This window comes from Falco peregrinus, chromosome W, assembly GCF_023634155.1.
Source record: "Falco peregrinus isolate bFalPer1 chromosome W, bFalPer1.pri, whole genome shotgun sequence".
Taxonomy (NCBI): Eukaryota; Metazoa; Chordata; class Aves; order Falconiformes; family Falconidae; genus Falco; species Falco peregrinus.
Genome location: NC_073743.1, coordinates 12,117,897 through 12,136,647, shown reverse-complemented (window position 1 = coordinate 12,136,647; position 18,751 = coordinate 12,117,897). Strand labels below are relative to the sequence as shown.

The following is an 18,751-nucleotide window of genomic DNA, read 5'->3' as shown; positions in this document are numbered from 1 at the left end:
ATAGATAACTTCTGTCAAACAACAGGCTGCTTGTGCTTCCAAATGCTCTTTTACAAGACTGCTAATCATGAGGTAGGAATCTAACAAACGTATAAGAACTTATAATCAGGTCTGAAGAGTGTCCTGAGAAGATGATGAAATAATTAAAATTTTGAGTCAAAAAAGTACTGACTTTAAGAACAATATCAAAATTTTTAAGACTGAAGCAAAAATAAATCATCTAAGGAGTGTTAACAAATCATTGAATCAATGTTGACATGACATCAGACATCTCACAGAAATCTTTTTATCTTGGAGCTTCAAGTCAGGCAGACTTCAGTAGTTGAAGTCATCAGGTTTCCTATTAACAAAGAGCTACACTACACCACACACATGAGAAACACAGCCAGAAGGGTGACAGCTGAAACTCAAGTACTGTTCCAAGAGGTAACCCCTCACATGAATGCATTTTAGAAAAAAATAGGCTTGAAAATATTAAATTATGAAAGCAACAAACAATATATGTGAATATATGCATAAAAGGAGGAACCAACAAAAATCACTTGCCTACATTCTGTTAAAAGGCTGAAGAACCAGAATCTTTTAAAGGTATGTATACATACATACTTCCATATAAATAAAGCATTCACAGAACCTGTAAACAAAACATGTTTCTATTCGTATTTTTAAAATTAGGAAGCTTTTAGGTTTAGATGTATATGAAACTAAGCTTCACATCCTATACATCAAATCAGACAGTGAGTTACTTTGAGTAACTATGTCCCTTGCAATTTTATTAGCATTGAGGGTGTGAGTAGTGTTTGTTTGGGTTTTTTTGTTTGTTTGGGGTTTTTTTTTAATTAAAAATGCCTTGGTTGGGAAAATATACATTTTTTTGTAAGGTATAGTGTGTTTGGTGGAAGAAACTAAGTTTCTGATGAGTGTGTTCTTTCTACCACCCTTTTGTTTACATAACTCATTAGCTAATATTCTTTTCTGCTGATCTCAATGTTTCCATTAGCAGATGCCTTTTGAATTAAGAACTCATATATGGCTTTGGAAGTGTTTGATGAGAAATATACCTAGTAGGAGTGTGTGCACTGTTTCCAAAGAATGAAAACAGTCAAAAGAAAGGGCAACAGAATCAACTCATCTCTGAAAGAAAAATGAAGTCAAAGTAATTTTTTGTTGTTGTTTGGAAATAGTAGGAGCTTTAGGGATTGCTATGTTTAAAACTACAGATGGGCAATGAATGTTGAGATACTGAAAAACCCCCCACCCAATTTCAACAGAAAAGATGTACAAACAACACATTTTTCATAAAAACAATGACAGATTTGCATGCTTTTAATGGTTATATTAATCAAACATACCATTCCATTAATAATGTCAAGCACTAAAGACTATCATAAATCTTGGGAAAAAAAATCTACTAGTCTCAGCAATTCTTACTTACTTAGAACCCTAAATATTACCATAAAAGAAATGCACTACAATTGTCAAAACCATTAAGGCAGTAAATTTAACCTTCTGTAAGTCACAATATGTTTATGCACTGGAAAACCATACCCAAAAAATATGCTAAAAAATGATTCACAGTCAAACTGTAAGAATGTCCAAATTGCCTGGCCACAGTTTGCTGTTGTTCAAGATTTGTTTTTAAGATCTAGACAATGAAATGCAAAGTTTCCTTTTTGATTTCTTGTTTAAATTACTGACTGAAATCTGAGGATAGATAGGTGTCGTGGTTTAACCCCAGCCGGTAACTAAGTACCACGCAGATGCTCGCTCACTCCCTCCTCACCCAGAGGGATGGGGAGGAGAATCAGAAAAGACTGTAAAACTTGAGGATTATTTAATAATTGAAATAAAGTAAAATAATAATAATAATAATATTAACAACAACAACAACAACAGTTATAATGAAAAGGAGGGAGAGGGCGAGAAGAATGAAATCCAAAGGGAAAGGAGAAAAAACAAATGATGCACAATACAATTGCTCACCACCCACTGACGCCCAGCCAGTCCCCAAGCAATGATCAGCAGGCCCTGGCCAACTCTCCCCAGTTTAATATACTGAGCATGACATCTCATTGTATGGAATACCTCTTTGGCTAGTTTGGGTCACCTGTCCTGGCTGTGTCCCCTCCCAGTTTCTTGTGCCCCTCCAGCCTTCTCACTGGCAAGGTCTGAGAAACTGAAAAGTCTTTGACTGAGTATAAACATTACCCAGCAGCAACTAAAAACATCAGTGTCCTATCAACATTGTTCTCACACCAAATCCAAACCACAGCACTGCACCAGTTACTAAGAAGAAAATTAACTCTATCCCAGCCAGAACCAGGACAATAGGGAATACACATTTTGGAACAGAGGACTACAATTTTAAAATATTTTGATAAATTGAAGCAGTTGTTTGAAATAAAGCAATGGATGCAAATTACTACACTTGGGTAGGAACAATCAACTGTGCAAGCACAAGTTGAGGAATGACTCCCTAAACAGCAGCTCTTTAGAAAGGGATTTGAGCATTATGGATCAACACAGACTGAATAAATATTGTTACTGCTGTAGGAAAAACAAACACAATACTGAAATGAATAAACGGGATGTCATCACTAAGACGACAGACTTAGTTCTAAGTTGTACTTAGCCCTGACAGGCTTCAGCTAGAAGCCTGTGCAGAGGTTTGGGCACCACACTTCAAGATGTGCGCTACTGCAATCCCAAAGGCTATTAACATAGAGATTGTCTAGTGTAAAGAAGACCAAGAAGGGGGATGATAGTGGTCTGCAAAGACAGGAAAGGCTGCTATAGAGGAGCTGTCTTCTTATTGGGGACAGAGTGAGTAAGGGTCTTAAAGGGTGGAAAAACATACATATACAAACATATATTTTAGGAAAAGAGTCCTGACAGTAAGGATATTAAAGAATCCTATTGATATCTCCCTGACTGGAGATATTTCAAAACAGATCAAACTTACAAGTCAGCTGCCTAACAATCAGTTGAGAATGATTTAATGACAGTTGATTTTGCCTTTGAGCCAGGAAATAGCCTGAATGTCCTCCTCAGATACCTTCTAGATGTTCCTTCTGTGACCCTATAAGTTTCCTCTTAGTAATAAACAAGTATAGAGAGATTAAGGGAAGCAAAATTGACTAAGAATAAAACTGTCTGAAAAGTGTCTAACAATAAGAAATAAATTATGATAAGAATAAAAGAACATCTCAATTGTATCACTAGGTAGCTATGGTGCAATAGTTAATAACAAAAAGCAGGAAAAATTAGTTGTATATTTGTGAGGGAGCAGGTTTACATATTATGTAAACTTTCTTGTGTACTAGTTACTGTGGCAGATGCTAAATATCTATTGGAGATAAATGTTTTAAATAAGAATGCCTGGACAACTACCTTGCTAGAATCCTCAAAGAGTTAAGGAAGGAGAGCTCCAGCCTGCAAACATGAATATTTAAACAAATCTTAGACTGTACCTACAAACTGAAACAGTGCTAATGTAAAAAGTTCATTATTTGAGGACAAATAGAATATTCTAGGTTACAGTTTGCCTGACATCGATCCCAAATAATGAATAGTGAACGCTGTACCACTTATCTAAAGGATGACGCACCTATGTTTAGTTAAAAGTTGGGTAATGTCCAAGGACCCTTATTGCCACATGACGGATGTACAGACTGCTAAGTCCTTGGGTTGGTTATCTTTAGAAGGGACATTTGGTCTTAGATTCCTGTTGTACATGCAACGTGACGAAGATGGAGACTTTAAACATGGCCGCTAAGGAATAGAGTCTGCGCAGAGACAACTCCTCAAGGACATTGCACAGGCACGAGATATGTAAATTAATTCTCAGAATTGTAATAAATATGTAAACAATTTCTTGGAAAACTAATGAATAGGTCTGAGTAGCTTGTATAAAGGGGGGACTGAAAAGTCCCCTCGGTGTGCATGACTTTGGTGGAGCGATCCCCCATGCACCCAGCGCTGCCAAATAAAGATAACCTCTGCTTGCCTGCATATTGCTGACTGATTCTTCAAATCAATTTGGTGACCCAGGTGGGACCTGCTCTGCTCGGCTGCGGGACCCATTGAGAGCAGGGACTCCCTAGGGTACCCCCGGGGATTTTCCCGGAGGAGCTCCTCGTCTCATCTGGATCACTGCAGGAGCAGAAAAGGACTCCATCTTATGGAGCTAAGGTACTATCTTTATTCAAATATTATATATTAATTGTAAATATTATATTAATTTTTTAAACAGTACTGTTTTGGATTCTGTTCTGGGACCGGTCCATCTGTAAAGCTGTCCATAAGGCATAAGATCATTGTATGCTTATGCAGGATGGCGTATACTGGGTAGCTAGCACCGCAGGTATACATCTGATTCTGTTTTGATACCTGTTCTGATATTAAGGGAATATCAGAACTCTGATTCTGTTCTGTTTTGGTACCTGTTCTGATATTAAGAAAATATTGGAACTCTGATTCTGTTCTGGCTTTGGTACCTGTTCTGATATTGAGGCAATATCAGAACTCTGATTCTGTTTTGGTCGGAAGACTAAAAAAAATTAAATAAATTAAAAAATGTATATTTATATACAGGATTAATAATTATAAGGTTACTAATAATTGTTATACTCATTTATGCTGGAAATGTGAGAACATTTCTGTATTAAGTATATTATAAATGTTGGTATGTGGTTATTGTCTTGAACATCCGAGGGGTGAATGTGAACCTCTATATGTTTTAAAGTGTATATGGTGTAAAGAATTATTGTATGTATGGTGGGGACAAGAAATTTAATGCCCTAACTGTAAGGCTTGGATGCCTTGGGATAAGAGAGAGAGAGCTGTAAGTGAAATTAGAGTGGTCTGCGGCTGGGATAGGGATTGAGGTAATATCGGGGGAAAACAAAGTGGTGGAATAGTAAGAAAGAGTCCGTTGGGATGTGTTCTAAGTCACTGGAAGGAAATAGGAGGGCAACCTGGAGGAAGTGTGAATAAGAGGACTTTGGTTAAGTACTGCAATCATGGTGGCCCCTGTATAAGTTAGGGGACAGAGAGAAATGGCCCTTAAATGGGACACTGAATTATAATGTTTTATTACAGTTAATGTTATTCTTGAGGGGAGAGGAAAAATGGGATGAAGTAATGTGTGCAGATATGTTTGTGTGACAGAAGGAGTGTGGGATTAACACCACCTGATCTTTGATTATGGCTCTAGAAAAGGATAGGGAAAACCTGAGACCTAAACTAGAAAGATGTTCTTGTTGAAATTTTTGTGTAAAATAAAAAAAAAGAGCTCAGGTTGTGGTTACTTCTGTGGAGCAACCAGAATGAAACACGTTGTAAGATAAAAACTTGTACTAATGTATGTAAGATCTGAAGCAGGGTGGGGGGGGTGAGGGGTGGGCGTGGGGTGGGGGTGGGTGGTGGAGAATAAAAGACCCTGTGAAAGCGTTAAAGTATTGGGGTGAATTTGTACAAACCCCCGTACCCCCTCCAAGGTGCGCCTGAGTCCTGCTGGATGCACAGCAGGGTGTTTGCTGTTTGCCTGCAAAGGCATGATATGTAATAACACAGACTTAAAGCAACAAGTAGCAGATTTGCATTCAGGGTAAGAAAGAGTTAAAACAGAAGTGCTGTTGCAGAGGCAGGCTTGTGTAACCTGCAGAGCAGGAACAGCATCTCCTGCCCCGAACCCTTCTGCTGGTAAGGAGGAGGGTCTTGCTATTGCTGACAATTGAGCAGAAGGACCTGACAAAGTCACCCCAATTGCTGCAGCATTTGCAGTACAACAGGACCAGTAACGGCCCCTCTAGGGCAGGCAGTGGGTCTGAGGAGAATAAAGGTGAATCTTTGATGGGGAAATTTAGATGCTTGAAGGTTGGTTGTGAAAGACTTATCAGGATGATCAAATAGGACTAGATAAAGGTTCGAGTTGATTGTTACTAGGTAATCCTGATGTAGAAAAGTTGATAGAAGGAACAGGGAACGTGTACAGCAGGTAAGAGAAGAAGAGCTGGGTCGAGCTAAATTGGTAGAGGAGATGAGGCAGAGACAGGAGGAATGTCAGGCAGAACTGAAAGAGTGAATCCCTCTCCTATGGGATCGGATCACTGTGCATATTGTAGGGAAAGTGGACACTGAAAGCGAGATTGCCCTAAACTAAAGAACCAGCAAGGAGTTCTGGTGAACTAGGGACTAGGAAAAATGAGGTGGAATTTTTAGTGAATACAAAAACAACTTATTTGGTGTGAAACTTCAGTGAAAAGAATTTGTTACAGTTGTGGGAGCTGCTGGCCACCAGGAAAACATCCTGAAACCTTTAAAGTACAAACTAAGAAAACAAATAAGAACGCCAAATTCACCAAAATCTTTGTTGGGATGAGATTTATTAGAACATCTAGACGTTTAAAGAAGGAGAAATGAAACCAAAAGTTAAAGATGATCAAGTAATTGAAATCTTAAGCTTATCTTTAATTCAACAGAAAAGAGGAAAAGAGGACCTCCCTGAACTAAAAGAAATCTTTAACCAGGTATATCTGGAAATAAATTCCAGGTAAGGAGAAAAATGCTTTATCTGCTACAGTAAAAATGATAAGGGGGAGGCCTGCCTAGTCCAGGTAAAACAATATCCCTTGGTCAGCAGGGCTGTGGGGATATTGGCATAAAAAAATTGAAATAAAATACACTCTATAGTAGTTCTACTAATGTAAATCTGTGTGTTTTGCCATGACAGTGACTTCTTATGGGATGTGCAGATGAAACTCTGCATTGACAACGAAGTACAAGGAATAAGGTTGGTCAGGTGCCTCCTACCATAGTCAAGGGCAAGACTGGGTTGGCCTCTGTGTTTGCCACCAAGAAGAATCTTGAGCTCTGCTGTTGGCTGCAACCCAGTAGGCGTTGAGTGGTGGGAACATATGCCATGCCAGACCTTGATGTGAGGAATGGCCCCCTCTGTTATAAGAGCATCATCCAGGAAGGAAGAACATAAGATGACCCATTGAGGCACTGATTTGGAAATTGGAAACCGCCTGGCTGACCATGAGGCCAGACGAGTAATGGAGGTGGGAAAGGAGGAATTATCCTTAATACCAGAGAGTAAAATCCAAACTGTAAGTGCAGATCAGGAACCAAACTATTCTAAGGAAGACCTAAAGCTAATTCAGGACATGAATGCTAAAATAAAATTAACTAAGTGGGCTTATTTGAGGGATGGTCGTATAGTGGTACCATCCAATTTAATATGGACCACAGCCCTAACAGAACATAATAAGACTCATTGGGGAGCTGATACATTATATAAAAGTCTAAATCAAAAATTGATAGGGCAAAACTTGTACACTACAATAAAGCAGGTGACTCAGCAATACGAAGTGTGTTCACATAATAATCCCAATATAACAAATAGAATAAAACTAGGGAACATTAGTAGAGGAAATTATCCAGGACAACAGTGGCAAGTTGATTTTTCTGAACTCCCAAGAAAAGGGGGGTACCAATATTTATTAGTTATGACTGATACATTTTCAGATTGGCCAGAAGCTTTTCCTTGTCGAACAAATAAAGCAAGAGAGGTAACGAAGGGATTGTTGAATGAGATTATTCCCTGTTTTGGGGTACCGGCAACAATCTCTTCTGACAGAGGCTCACACTTTTGTGCCAAAATAATACAACAAGTGAGTACAGTATTAGGAATATACTGACAATTACATACTCCTTACAGACCTCAAGCAAGTGGGTAAGTGGAAAAAATGAACCATTTAATTAAACAACAAATAGCAAAAATAGGGCAAGAAACAAATCTAACTTGGCCACAATCTCTTCCCTTTAGCATTATTAAGAATCCGAACTAAGCCAAGAACAAAGGGAAATTTAAGCCCTTTTGAAATATTATACGGGAGACCGTACCAGTTACAATTTGCTGGAGAAGATCTAAGACAGTTGGGAGAGGGATATTTGTGTGAATATGTGAAGGCCCTCCAGGGACAATTAAAGGTTATAAATAAACAAATATTGGGAACAAGGGCCAGGGGGTTAGATCAGTCAATCCACTCCTTTAAACCTGGTGAATAAGTGTATATAAAGACTTTTTCAGGGAAACTTTAGAAGAAAAGTGGGAAGGACCCTATCAGGTGCTGCTGACAACCTTCACCGCCGCCATAAAGATAAGAGAACAACCTGCCTGGATTCACTATTCTCGGATAAAGAAGGCTCCTGAGAAATCATGGGCCATCACCTCAGCAGGACCCATGAACTACGATTTATTAGATCATAATTGTAATAGTAGTAATTTCTGTAATAGTAATAATTTCTTTATTTTTAATAACTTCTAGAAACACAATGGACTGTCAAAAGGATCAGGGATATTTGTATAGAGTTATTCTGATCTTAATTTTAATAACTGTAGAGATTTTAGAAACTGAAACATAGATAAACAATACCCATCTTCAAACACTCCAAAGAATTGTTAATGCCATGAAAGCTAAGGAATGTTGGATATGTACCTCTCTTCCTAAGGGAGGCCTGATAACACTCCTGTATGGGGTGGCCTCCCAAAACTGGAATTATCTAGATGGCAAACGGCCTACATGGCCAGACTTTTGGAAAAAGTCAAACAATGGTGGAGGATATTACCTATTTGATAATAAAACATATAAGTTGGGTCCCAGATTTGATATACAAATATTAAACCTAACTACCACAGTAGTTATGAAAAGTGATAATAACTGTCATCGGAAAGCTCAAACAAGACAGGAGGAGCATGTCCTGGAAATCCAGGGCAAAATACTTGTTCCCAATCTGATGGATGGAATGATTAAACAGACACCCATAAGATATGGAACAAGGTTCAGAATTTGCATGAAATTAATAAAGACGATTTATCATGAAGTTTTGAAGCTATATGGAACAAACTGACTTCGTGGTTACCTAATTTGGAATGGTTAAAGCATGCTTTTGTTATAATACTTATTGTAATAGTTTTAAGAATAATATGTGTATTACTTCAATGTTTTGTTTGGTGCTGTCAAAGAATGATCATAAGACATAATGATTTTTTGTAGTTGCAAAAGAATTTGCAAAATTTGTTAGAAAAGGGGGGAATGAATAGTGAACGCTGTACCACTTATCTAAAGGATGACGCACCTATGTTTAGTTAAAAGTTGGGTAATGTCCAAGGACCCTTATTGCCACATGACGGATGTACAGACTGCTAAGTCCTTGGGTTGGTTATCTTTAGAAGGGACATTTGGTCTTAGATTCCTGTTGTACATGCAACGTGACGAAGATGGAGACTTTAAACATGGCCGCTAAGGAATAGAGTCTGCGCAGAGACAACTCCTCAAGGACATTGCACAGGCACGAGATATGTAAATTAATTCTCAGAATTGTAATAAATATGTAAACAATTTCTTGGAAAACTAATGAATAGGTCTGAGTAGCTTGTATAAAGGGGGGACTGAAAAGTCCCCTCGGTGTGCATGACTTTGGTGGAGTGATCCCCCATGCACCCAGCGCTGCCAAATAAAGATAACCTCTGCTCACCTGCATATTGCTGACTGATTCTTCAAATCAATAAACAGAAAAGTTGGTAGAGACTTGACTGATACAGGTTTAAAAGAAATATAAATAAAATATAAATCAGTATTTTGTATAAGAATAGGTTTTATCAACTAAAACTTTTTACATTTCCTGATAAAATTAAAAGGATAATGGAATATGCTTAGATTTTTATAAGGCACTTAGTAGTGTAGAACATCCAGACTAAAAAACTAGAAACAAACCTGTACTAGTTCTGTAAAGCACACAGTAAGTTTATTAAATATTTACTGACACATTTCAATAAGGAATTCTCACTTGGTGAATTCATAGGTGAATTTCCTATCAACTGTAAGAACGAAAAATATGTTCAATGTTACTCAACATTTTCATTTGTGAATTGGAACTATAAACAAAATTCTTGCTTATGAAATTTTCCAATTACAAAAAGACCATCTCAGTGAAAATTAAGATGAAAGTAAATTAATTACAGCATATCATCTGGTAAACTGGATCCATTCAAATTAAAATTGCATGAAGACAGCCAATCACAAAGATACACATCTATGGAAAAAAATAAGATGGTCAAAATTTGAGAATGGTACACTAATTTGGAAGGTTGTATGACTGGAAAAGTTTTGCAGCTCATACTGGACACGCAGCTCAGCTTCAGTTTCTCTCACAACACTGTGCCCCAAGGCCTAATGCACTTCTTGGCTGTACTAACAGAACAGCTGTCATAAGCAGTAGGAAAGTAATTTTTAATTTTGAAATTTGAAATACTTCCTAACAATAAGGATAACCTCCACAGAGAAGTTTGCAGAACTAATACTTATGATATTTAATAACAATCATAAAAACAAAGTTTTATCAAGGAATGTTTTCTAAACTCCTGAATTATTGAACTCTGATTTAGTGTTTAACTATATGTTAAACAAATCTGTGCACAAAGTTTAGGTCAAGCTGACCCACCCTTCTCAAGTCATCAAAATTGATGACTGAAAGGACTTCTAATCAAGGGAGTCAACCTTGGGAAACAAAGAACAGATAATGATAAGAACACTATTATCTAAATTATGCAGAAAGAAGCCTCCAAGTGAGAAAGTTTTGGCTGCATGAGGAGACAAGCTGATAAGGTGTTGCAACCCACAGAAAATTAGTTGAAAGTAAGGACTAAGGTAATTGTGGTAATGGGAGATCGTGACCTCCAACTCAAATAGCCCCCCAAAAGAGGGCAAAACTCCGCCTGAGGAGCATGCGTAGTTAGTAAAAACCAGAACCAGCATATTAACTACTGTATTTTTTTCTGAACATATCAAAAGATAAACAGGTGAAACACCACCATTAGGTACACAGACTCTCCCGCTGTTATGAACTGTATTGATTTAAGAAGAAAATTAAGACAAATTTGAAGCTAAAATAATATGGAAGCCTATTTATGTTTGTACTGCTACTGACTTGGAAACTTACTAGTGAAATTCTTTATTGGTGTGAACTTTTTTCTGGTACAATTTTTACTTGAAGTTGTAATTTTGGTTCATAATTTAATTTTATACATTTATACACTGACCCACTGTGGTGGTGTGCTTTCATTCCCCGCTACCCCCCCCCCCCCCCCCCCATTTTCGGTAACTAAGACCCACCAATGGCGGTGATAACCAATGCCTCTGGTCCCTGAGGGCAGTAATCGACTCAAAGCGGCTTCTAACAGTAAACGGGTCTAACAATGAACCTGACTGAGTGACGCCCAGGGTGGGGCGGAGGCCTCATAGCCTGGTTTTGCTTCAACAAAAGCCAGGAAGATCCCCTTACATCTGTACCAAATACCCTGCCCTATGCTGAACCATCGGGCCCCACTGACCTCTAAGGGCCAATCGGCACAAGATTGGCTTAGTCCCACCTTGCCGTGAGTATAAATCTGGCATTTAGAATCCTCTGTTTTGAGGGTGAGAACCCCAACCACTGTAGGGGTCGATGGGCCTGGACCTCTCCTCCCCAAGCAGGGACGCCTCTTTGGTAAGACTTGCGCCCCTGACTGCATTGGATGTTACTCGGTAATGTATCGCTATCTAAAGCGCTGAACTCTTAACTCAAACTCGATTGTTGCAGTAAGTGCATTCATCAACGGCAATTCTGAATTTGTTATATCTGTTGCCTTAATAAATCATCTATTTTTATCAACTTTGCAAAACTGTTTCAGTGAAAGTCCTTGGCTCTGACAGGCAAACATTGACTATGATGAGTGGCTGTACATATATAATCCTTTAGATATAAACCCGTTGACCAAGTCTGAGACTAGGATTGGATCCAGCCACACCTAGACTCCTCTCTGGGAAGGAGTTTAGAAAGCAAGGGGATTCTTTCCAAACCTCGACCCTCTTGACTCAGTGGAAGGGCTGTCTTCCCGCCCACCACAGGTCAGACCCTTACCCCTTAATGCGTCGCCCACCCCCTCAGTGGTACTTCATTATTTGATGGGCTCAGCTCTAAAATGAAACTGCATAATCATTCTGGTAACACAAGAAACAGTGGATATCTGATGGCAAAGCAGCAGGTTTAAAACACCAGAAGAAATACATTTTAACAGAATGTATAAGAGGATTGTGCAACACATTAGCACTGGAAGTTATAAAGGTATAAAAAGGGTAAGAGGGTTTAAAAGTGGATTCATGGAGGATACTTCCATTTGTGGCAGTTAAGCAACATGGTACAGATATGATGTGGAGCTCAAGAAATCTTTTCACACCCAGCTTCTGGAAACTCATACAGTACATATTCATGGAAAAGTCATGCCTTGGCAGCCAGAAGTTAATAATTTTTCCTTAAGCACCTGTTATTTGCCACTGCTGGGAGACAAGACACTGGGCTAGCCAGACTTTTTGTCTGATGTGGAATGTTCCTTATTCACCTAAAACAGAATTCAAAGCTTTTCTGAACGAGGAAAAAAATGCATCCATTGCTGCTGAAATGAAAAACAGACAAGTTGAGATTGTACTCTTACAATGGAACAAAATTTACTTACATTAGTATTACAGGAGCGATACCGCTTCCTTTCTCCAAGACAATATTTGCCTCCACCTGAAGGCCTGGAAAAACATGTTTTATGTGGTAGTATATGTATTAGTATAAAAACAAGTTCATTATATATATTTATGTATTATTAGTATAAATACAAGTCCATGAGATAGAATTATATATTATATAAAATTATAAATTTATAAATATAAATTAACATATAAAATTTTATATAACAAAATTTTAAAAGTACGTAGAAGTTTTAAGGTGATATTTTTAAAGTATTTTATTTAATAATTGTAGCATTGACATGAATTGGAGCAGACAAAACAATACCGGGTACTTGAAAATCTTCACACATATAGTATTTATCTAGTTTGCATAGATCCCAAGGAATACAGTTTAACTGTATTTTGAACATCTTAAAAAGGCATTGTTTTTAATATTTGCTTGCTTTGTAAAACTAGAATGAGTGTGGATAACTGGCTAGCTGAAAAGGGTCACATAGACATAGTCCAGCTGGCTGGACAAAAATGCACATCGCTCTCAGCTTATCTGAAGTAAAGCAAAATACACTGTCTTTGGCTGTCCTTGTTACACAGTAACAGGAAGATTTCGGTGGGAAAAGAATGTTGCAGGTGGGAACAGAAAACTACAGAAGAGAAACAAGGGGCGGGCTTGGTATTTAGGCAACTAACCAATAATGAGCTTAACTTTTGTAATATGTATGAGCTAATTATAAGAAGGCATAAAAGGTGACTGTAAGGGACAATAAACGAAGTCTGCTGATCTCTCATATTGAGTGACTGTGTCTTCCCTCCGTCGCGACAAATGAGCAATGTGTAAAACAACCTACATACTTTTTTTTTAATCTTCTCATATTACACATGAAAATATAACAAAATGAAGAAACATTGTCTGCTAAATACTGGAGCCAAGAGCAAAGACTGCATTTTCTAGTTCAAGAATCTGATTTGAATTAAATAGTATTAAAACTGAGGAAACAGGTTTCTATTAGTATATTAAGACACTAGCTCTTCTCAAATTGTTCAAGAACCTTATCTGTCTTCCACAGAGGTCAAATACTGAATTAACATTGACTTAAATAGAAGACTAATCAGACATCAGATCTTTGGCTCATATCTTAAAATCAGAATAGAAAAAAATGTGGTGTTTGATTTATAATAAAGAAATAAAAGAATTTACAATTACCTAAAAAGAAAATCAATACTATTTTTCACATTACAGATATTTAACCAGGCAACGCTATTCTAGAAACTAAAGTTAATTAATGAACGAAAGGGAATTTTTTCCTAATGCAGACACATACAAAAGAAAATTTAAACAAAGAGTGCATTTGCTTGCTGCACTGTTAAACATTTAAAATTTAATCATCTTTCAGTGTACCAACTGATATACATGGTGACAGGAGTTGTTAAAAAAATATTAGGAAATTACTCATGTTCCAAACTAACATTTAACTATCATTTTTACATACTTCTGTGAAAAAAATAATGTATTTAATTTATTATTCTCTCAGTAACATAATCTGAATTGCTATCAATGCATATGGATATTTTTTTCTTTTGAATTCATTCAGTAAGTAGTGATATTTGCTAGATTTGATTGACAGTTATTGCTAATGATAGGAGGTGAACAGACCACCTTAAACAGCAGTAATGTAGCGTCATGGTGTCTCTTGCAGAGCGCAGTAGAAACTTGAAGTACAGCCTAGCTTACAAAACATGGGTACAAGCAACAAAGAACTGAAGTGTGCAGAGAGGAGAAGATAAGAACGGAGTGACAAAACTCACAGAATGGATTTTCATGAAATAAGCAAAAAAGCTTCATGTTTTCAAGAAAAAGTGGTTTTAAAAACTAATAATGGTGATGAAAATAGAGATTATGGGATGTGACAAGAACAAGGTATGGAGTAATAAAACCATCCTTCCACTAAGACCTAGAGCTGTGATGAAGTAACCAGAACAGGGCAAGCAGCAACAGAAAAAAAACAGTGATTCATTCAGCAAAGAACAGTAATGGAAAGAAGTAAGCATTCCTCATCTGAGAAGCACTAGTGACAGAGAGAAGAGCACTTACCTGACAGATCTTCTCTGGAACAGTGCTCAGGACATTGGGAAGCAGAGAGATGAAAGGACCAGTACAGATACACACAACAGCCCAAGCTGTAGTAGAGAAGCTGGCCCCTCTTGAGAGAGAGTAGATGGGCCAATAGGAAGTAGTGTTGGGGAGAGAAGTTGCTGAATTCTTTTAAGAGTCAGTGGGAAGTCACAACTAAGTGTTGGATGTGATAGCATATAAATATATTGTATGTAACATGATAATACAAATTATGGTTTATATGTAAGCAGTTGTATGCAAAATCTTAGAAATATTGAGTTATTTTTTTAATAACTGGCAAGTTACTTTATATCCTAGACAAGCATCAGAGATAATGTCTTAAGAAGAAAATCTAAGGCATAATTTAAATATATTTGCATGAACAGTAAGTTGCAGAAAGAAAACTGTTCTCGTTACTGCTAAATATAAATCCAGTTATCTTTACAGTACATACATAACAGATACATTAAGAAACGTTAAAAGTATGCCTCGTGAGCTGCTCCTGCTAAACTGTAAACTGTTTCTGTCTGCTATTTTGAAGACAAATGTTGCCAAACTAGCAAAACAATTTTACAGATAACATGTGTAACCATAGTTTTGAATAATTTTTAAGTGTGTCTTTTTGTTGGCTCCGGCTTACTTTAGCTACTTACGCTGGACTGTCACAGTGTCTTATAGATGAGGAGACTCCTCCCCCGCAGGTCCTGCTGCACTCTCCCCATAATGACCATAAACCCCAGCTTCCATCTATGCTCTGGGGCCAAGTGCCAAAAGGTACGCACTCTCCCTGATAACACCACTGAAAGATTTCACAAAAAACCCCACAAAATTAGCTTCCAGGCCGACATAGAGTTATCAGGACAGAAAAATATAAGGGTCAGGCAATGGCAATTATAGGCATTAGCATTCTCTGTATAGATAACAAGACTAATATTTTACATTTTCTAGCCATGTTTAGACATTGGTGATGGTGTGTGTGATTTTTTGTCTTCGCTAAATCCTGAATCGTAGGTCCCTATCACAGACCATAAGTTAAAGCAAGCTTAAAATAAAGATTTTTGTTTCTTCATACATCCTCCTTAATGATTAATATTAAAGGAACTGCAAATAGCTTACAGACTTTTTAAACACTAAGATGCATTTCTAAGATTAGTTTAGTAAAACACCCTCCACTTAGGATTCATGTAGGGGCTTCATTACACAAAATGAAAAATTCCCTCCAATAATATTTTTAAGAAAATATTCCCTTAACATTTTAAAAAAAAATCTGAACTAGGTTACAATGGAAGAAGAATTTGTTGCAGTACTTAATTTATACTAACCCTACAGACATAATAAAAGTAGCACCACGGCATTAGACATGGTACAGAAAATCACTATATAATAGTGACTAGCCATTTGTTCAGGGACAGAATGAACATGTGTACTTTATTCATGCAAACACTGAACCTTTGCAATATTGTTATTTATATTGGACATACAAAATGACAGACAATTCACACAATAGCTAATTGTTAAAATAAGTTTATAATTTCCTTAGAAACCTTTTTTAAATCATTCAGAAATAAACCTGGAGCCCATAGTTTGTTCCACATTCTGGTGTCTATTGCATTACTGAGAATCTGGTAGCTCAATTAGATAAGCCTTTCTTGCTGTTACTGGCTTAAGTGACAGAGTAGAGCATGGCCTCAGGTTTACTGTGACCTGAATCTGCATGTTTCACTTCTAAAAGGTGGATATCTGCTGTTTAACTCCCTTGAATTCCCATAATAGACACAGTATTGATCCTTTCCAAAAAGAAACCCAGATGTCTGTGTCAAAATCAGCCATATGAATTTGAAAAAAAGCACTGAGACATACACAGAAGACACAGAGAGATAGACATATCCCTGTTCAGCCATAAGCACTACTAAAAGACTCAGTGTTGACTTTATGCTAATCAGTACAGCAAAGCCAAGTTTTCTCTTATCCTGAGACCTAAGGCTCACCTAAAGCATCAGTCCTGGTAATTTGGGATATATGTAAACAAGTAAATGCAGCCACTCACAATGACCTGAATTACTCTGGATTTTTATGAAAGAAACTGAAAAGAGAATTTAACCATCAGTCATTACTCAGGAAAAAAAAGAATTAATAGGTGTTTGATATGAACAAGGATTGTACAGAGTTAGTCAAAGACAATTAATAAATTATTTTTTCATTAGAAATTTCATTTTTAATAAAAAGGTACTTCTAGACTGTCAAACATGTCAGAGTAAGTGCGAAGCTCTCAAGAACGTACATAAAAACAATGAATAATAAAATGTGTAGCTTATCATGAGCAAATGCACCTAGATAAAAAGTAGTTTTGCATATAAACACATGCTACCATTTAACATTAATGTGAAACCTGTAGCATTATTTTTCTAGCCACATTCATACTTGTTTCTTCTCAAAACATTTTTATCCTCCTCTTTTTTCTCTGTATGTGCAGTACGTGTTTTAAAACAGCTGTTACAATCCAGCACATTTCGGTTTATAACCTCATCCTCTATCAGTTAGAGAAACAAAACAGCATTAATGTAAAGCAAACTATTTTAAATCTCAAGATCAAAAAGCATTGCCTTTTCTACTAGGTCTGGTTGGGACAGTTTTCCTCATAGCAGCCAGTCTAGTGCTGTGTTTTAGGTTTGTGACCAGTGCATATAACACACCAATGTTTTAGCTACTGCTGAACAATGCTTGCACAGCATCAAGGCTTTCTCTGCTTCTCACTCTGTTGCACCAGTGAGTAGGCTGGGGGTGGGCAAGAGGTGTGGAGGGGATACAGCAGGGACAGCTGACCTCAACTGACCAAAGGGATATCCTATACCCTATAACATCATGCTCACCAATAAAGCTGGGGGTATTTCCAAAGTAGCCATTGCTCAGAAACTGGCTGGGCATCAGTCTGTTGGTGGGGGGTGGTGAGTGATTGCCTTTGCATCTCTTGTTTGTTTTTTCTTTCTTTTCCTTTCACTTACTAAACCCTCTCTATCTCAACCCATGAGTTTTTCTCACTTTTGCTGTTGATTCTCTCTTCCATCTTGGGGGGGGGGGGGGAGCGAGTGACTGGGGGGGGCTTAGCTGTCAACCCACCACACCCTTCTTCAGAAAAAAAACAAGGACACAAGATTTCATGGAGTTGTACTGTGGAAAGGAAGGTTTATCCTTCTTGCAGTTCTAAATTTACAACTCAGAGGTTTATGCCAATAAGTAGGCATCTGTCAGAGGAACGTACCTTCATATATACGGAGCTTCTCTTAAATCCAGACTATCACTGAATATCTGCATAACACATAATGCAGTCCGTATAGTGAACTCAAATATTTTTAGGTAGTACAGATATAACCACATGGCACAGTGTTTTGCAATGCCTCTAACAGTGCAATTATGATGGAGAAGGAAGTATTTATGTGAATTACACATGAAAGATTAAAATTTTTTGTTTTCCTATAAATATAATGATAAATTAAGTGATAATGATTTTATTAATCTAAGACAATAATCTCCTTAAAGCATTCTGTTAGAGAGGCCACAGGAGTACATGATCAGGTATCTAATGCTAAAGTAAAAAGCTAGAAATTAAAATGCTTCTAAGAGTAAAAATGTATGCTAATAATTTAATTTAAAAAACATTATAAATATTAAAAACATGTCAAAATCAAAGTTAATAAATGAAACACACTCAGAATTAAAGTTAACCCCCCAAACTCTATATTATGATTGTATAAAATAGGCAGGTGCATTTCACCTGCCTTGTTTTTCCAAAGCTGTATAAAACCTCTGTGCTCTGTAATTTCCTGCCATCCAAACATTTCTTTCTTCTACATTCCCATATTTCCCTGTAAAAGCTCCCTAAATGCTGTTTTTTCTTCTCTACTGAAGTTAAATTTGAGGACTTACTGCTCACTTTAGTGAAAATTTATCTTTCACCAGAGGCCAGTGATGCACAGAATCTCTGTCAGAGTAATTAAAGATTACCAAAATCTTCATTATTTCTAATGGGACTACAGAAATATGCTTCTGCCATGAACTATAGCAACCCAATCTGCTATAA

General features: G+C 37.2%; 1 protein-coding gene across 4 annotated transcripts in view; it reads right to left on the bottom strand.

Annotated features, from left to right (window-relative positions):
* LOC101923076 (A disintegrin and metalloproteinase with thrombospondin motifs 6) overlaps positions 1-18,751 on the bottom strand; it is a 166,570-nt gene that overhangs the window by 52,387 nt on the left and 95,432 nt on the right. For all 4 annotated transcript variants that reach the window (XR_008745112.1, XM_055792873.1, XM_055792875.1 and 1 more), the window contains 2 exons: positions 15,327-15,472; positions 12,560-12,623 (listed from right to left, as the gene is read on the bottom strand). Coding sequence is in view for 3 of the 4 variants with exons in the window: in XM_055792873.1 (XP_055648848.1) it covers positions 12,560-12,623; positions 15,327-15,472 (210 nt within the window). In the remaining variant the exon portion in view is untranslated. The remainder of the gene's footprint in view (positions 1-12,559; positions 12,624-15,326; positions 15,473-18,751) is intronic.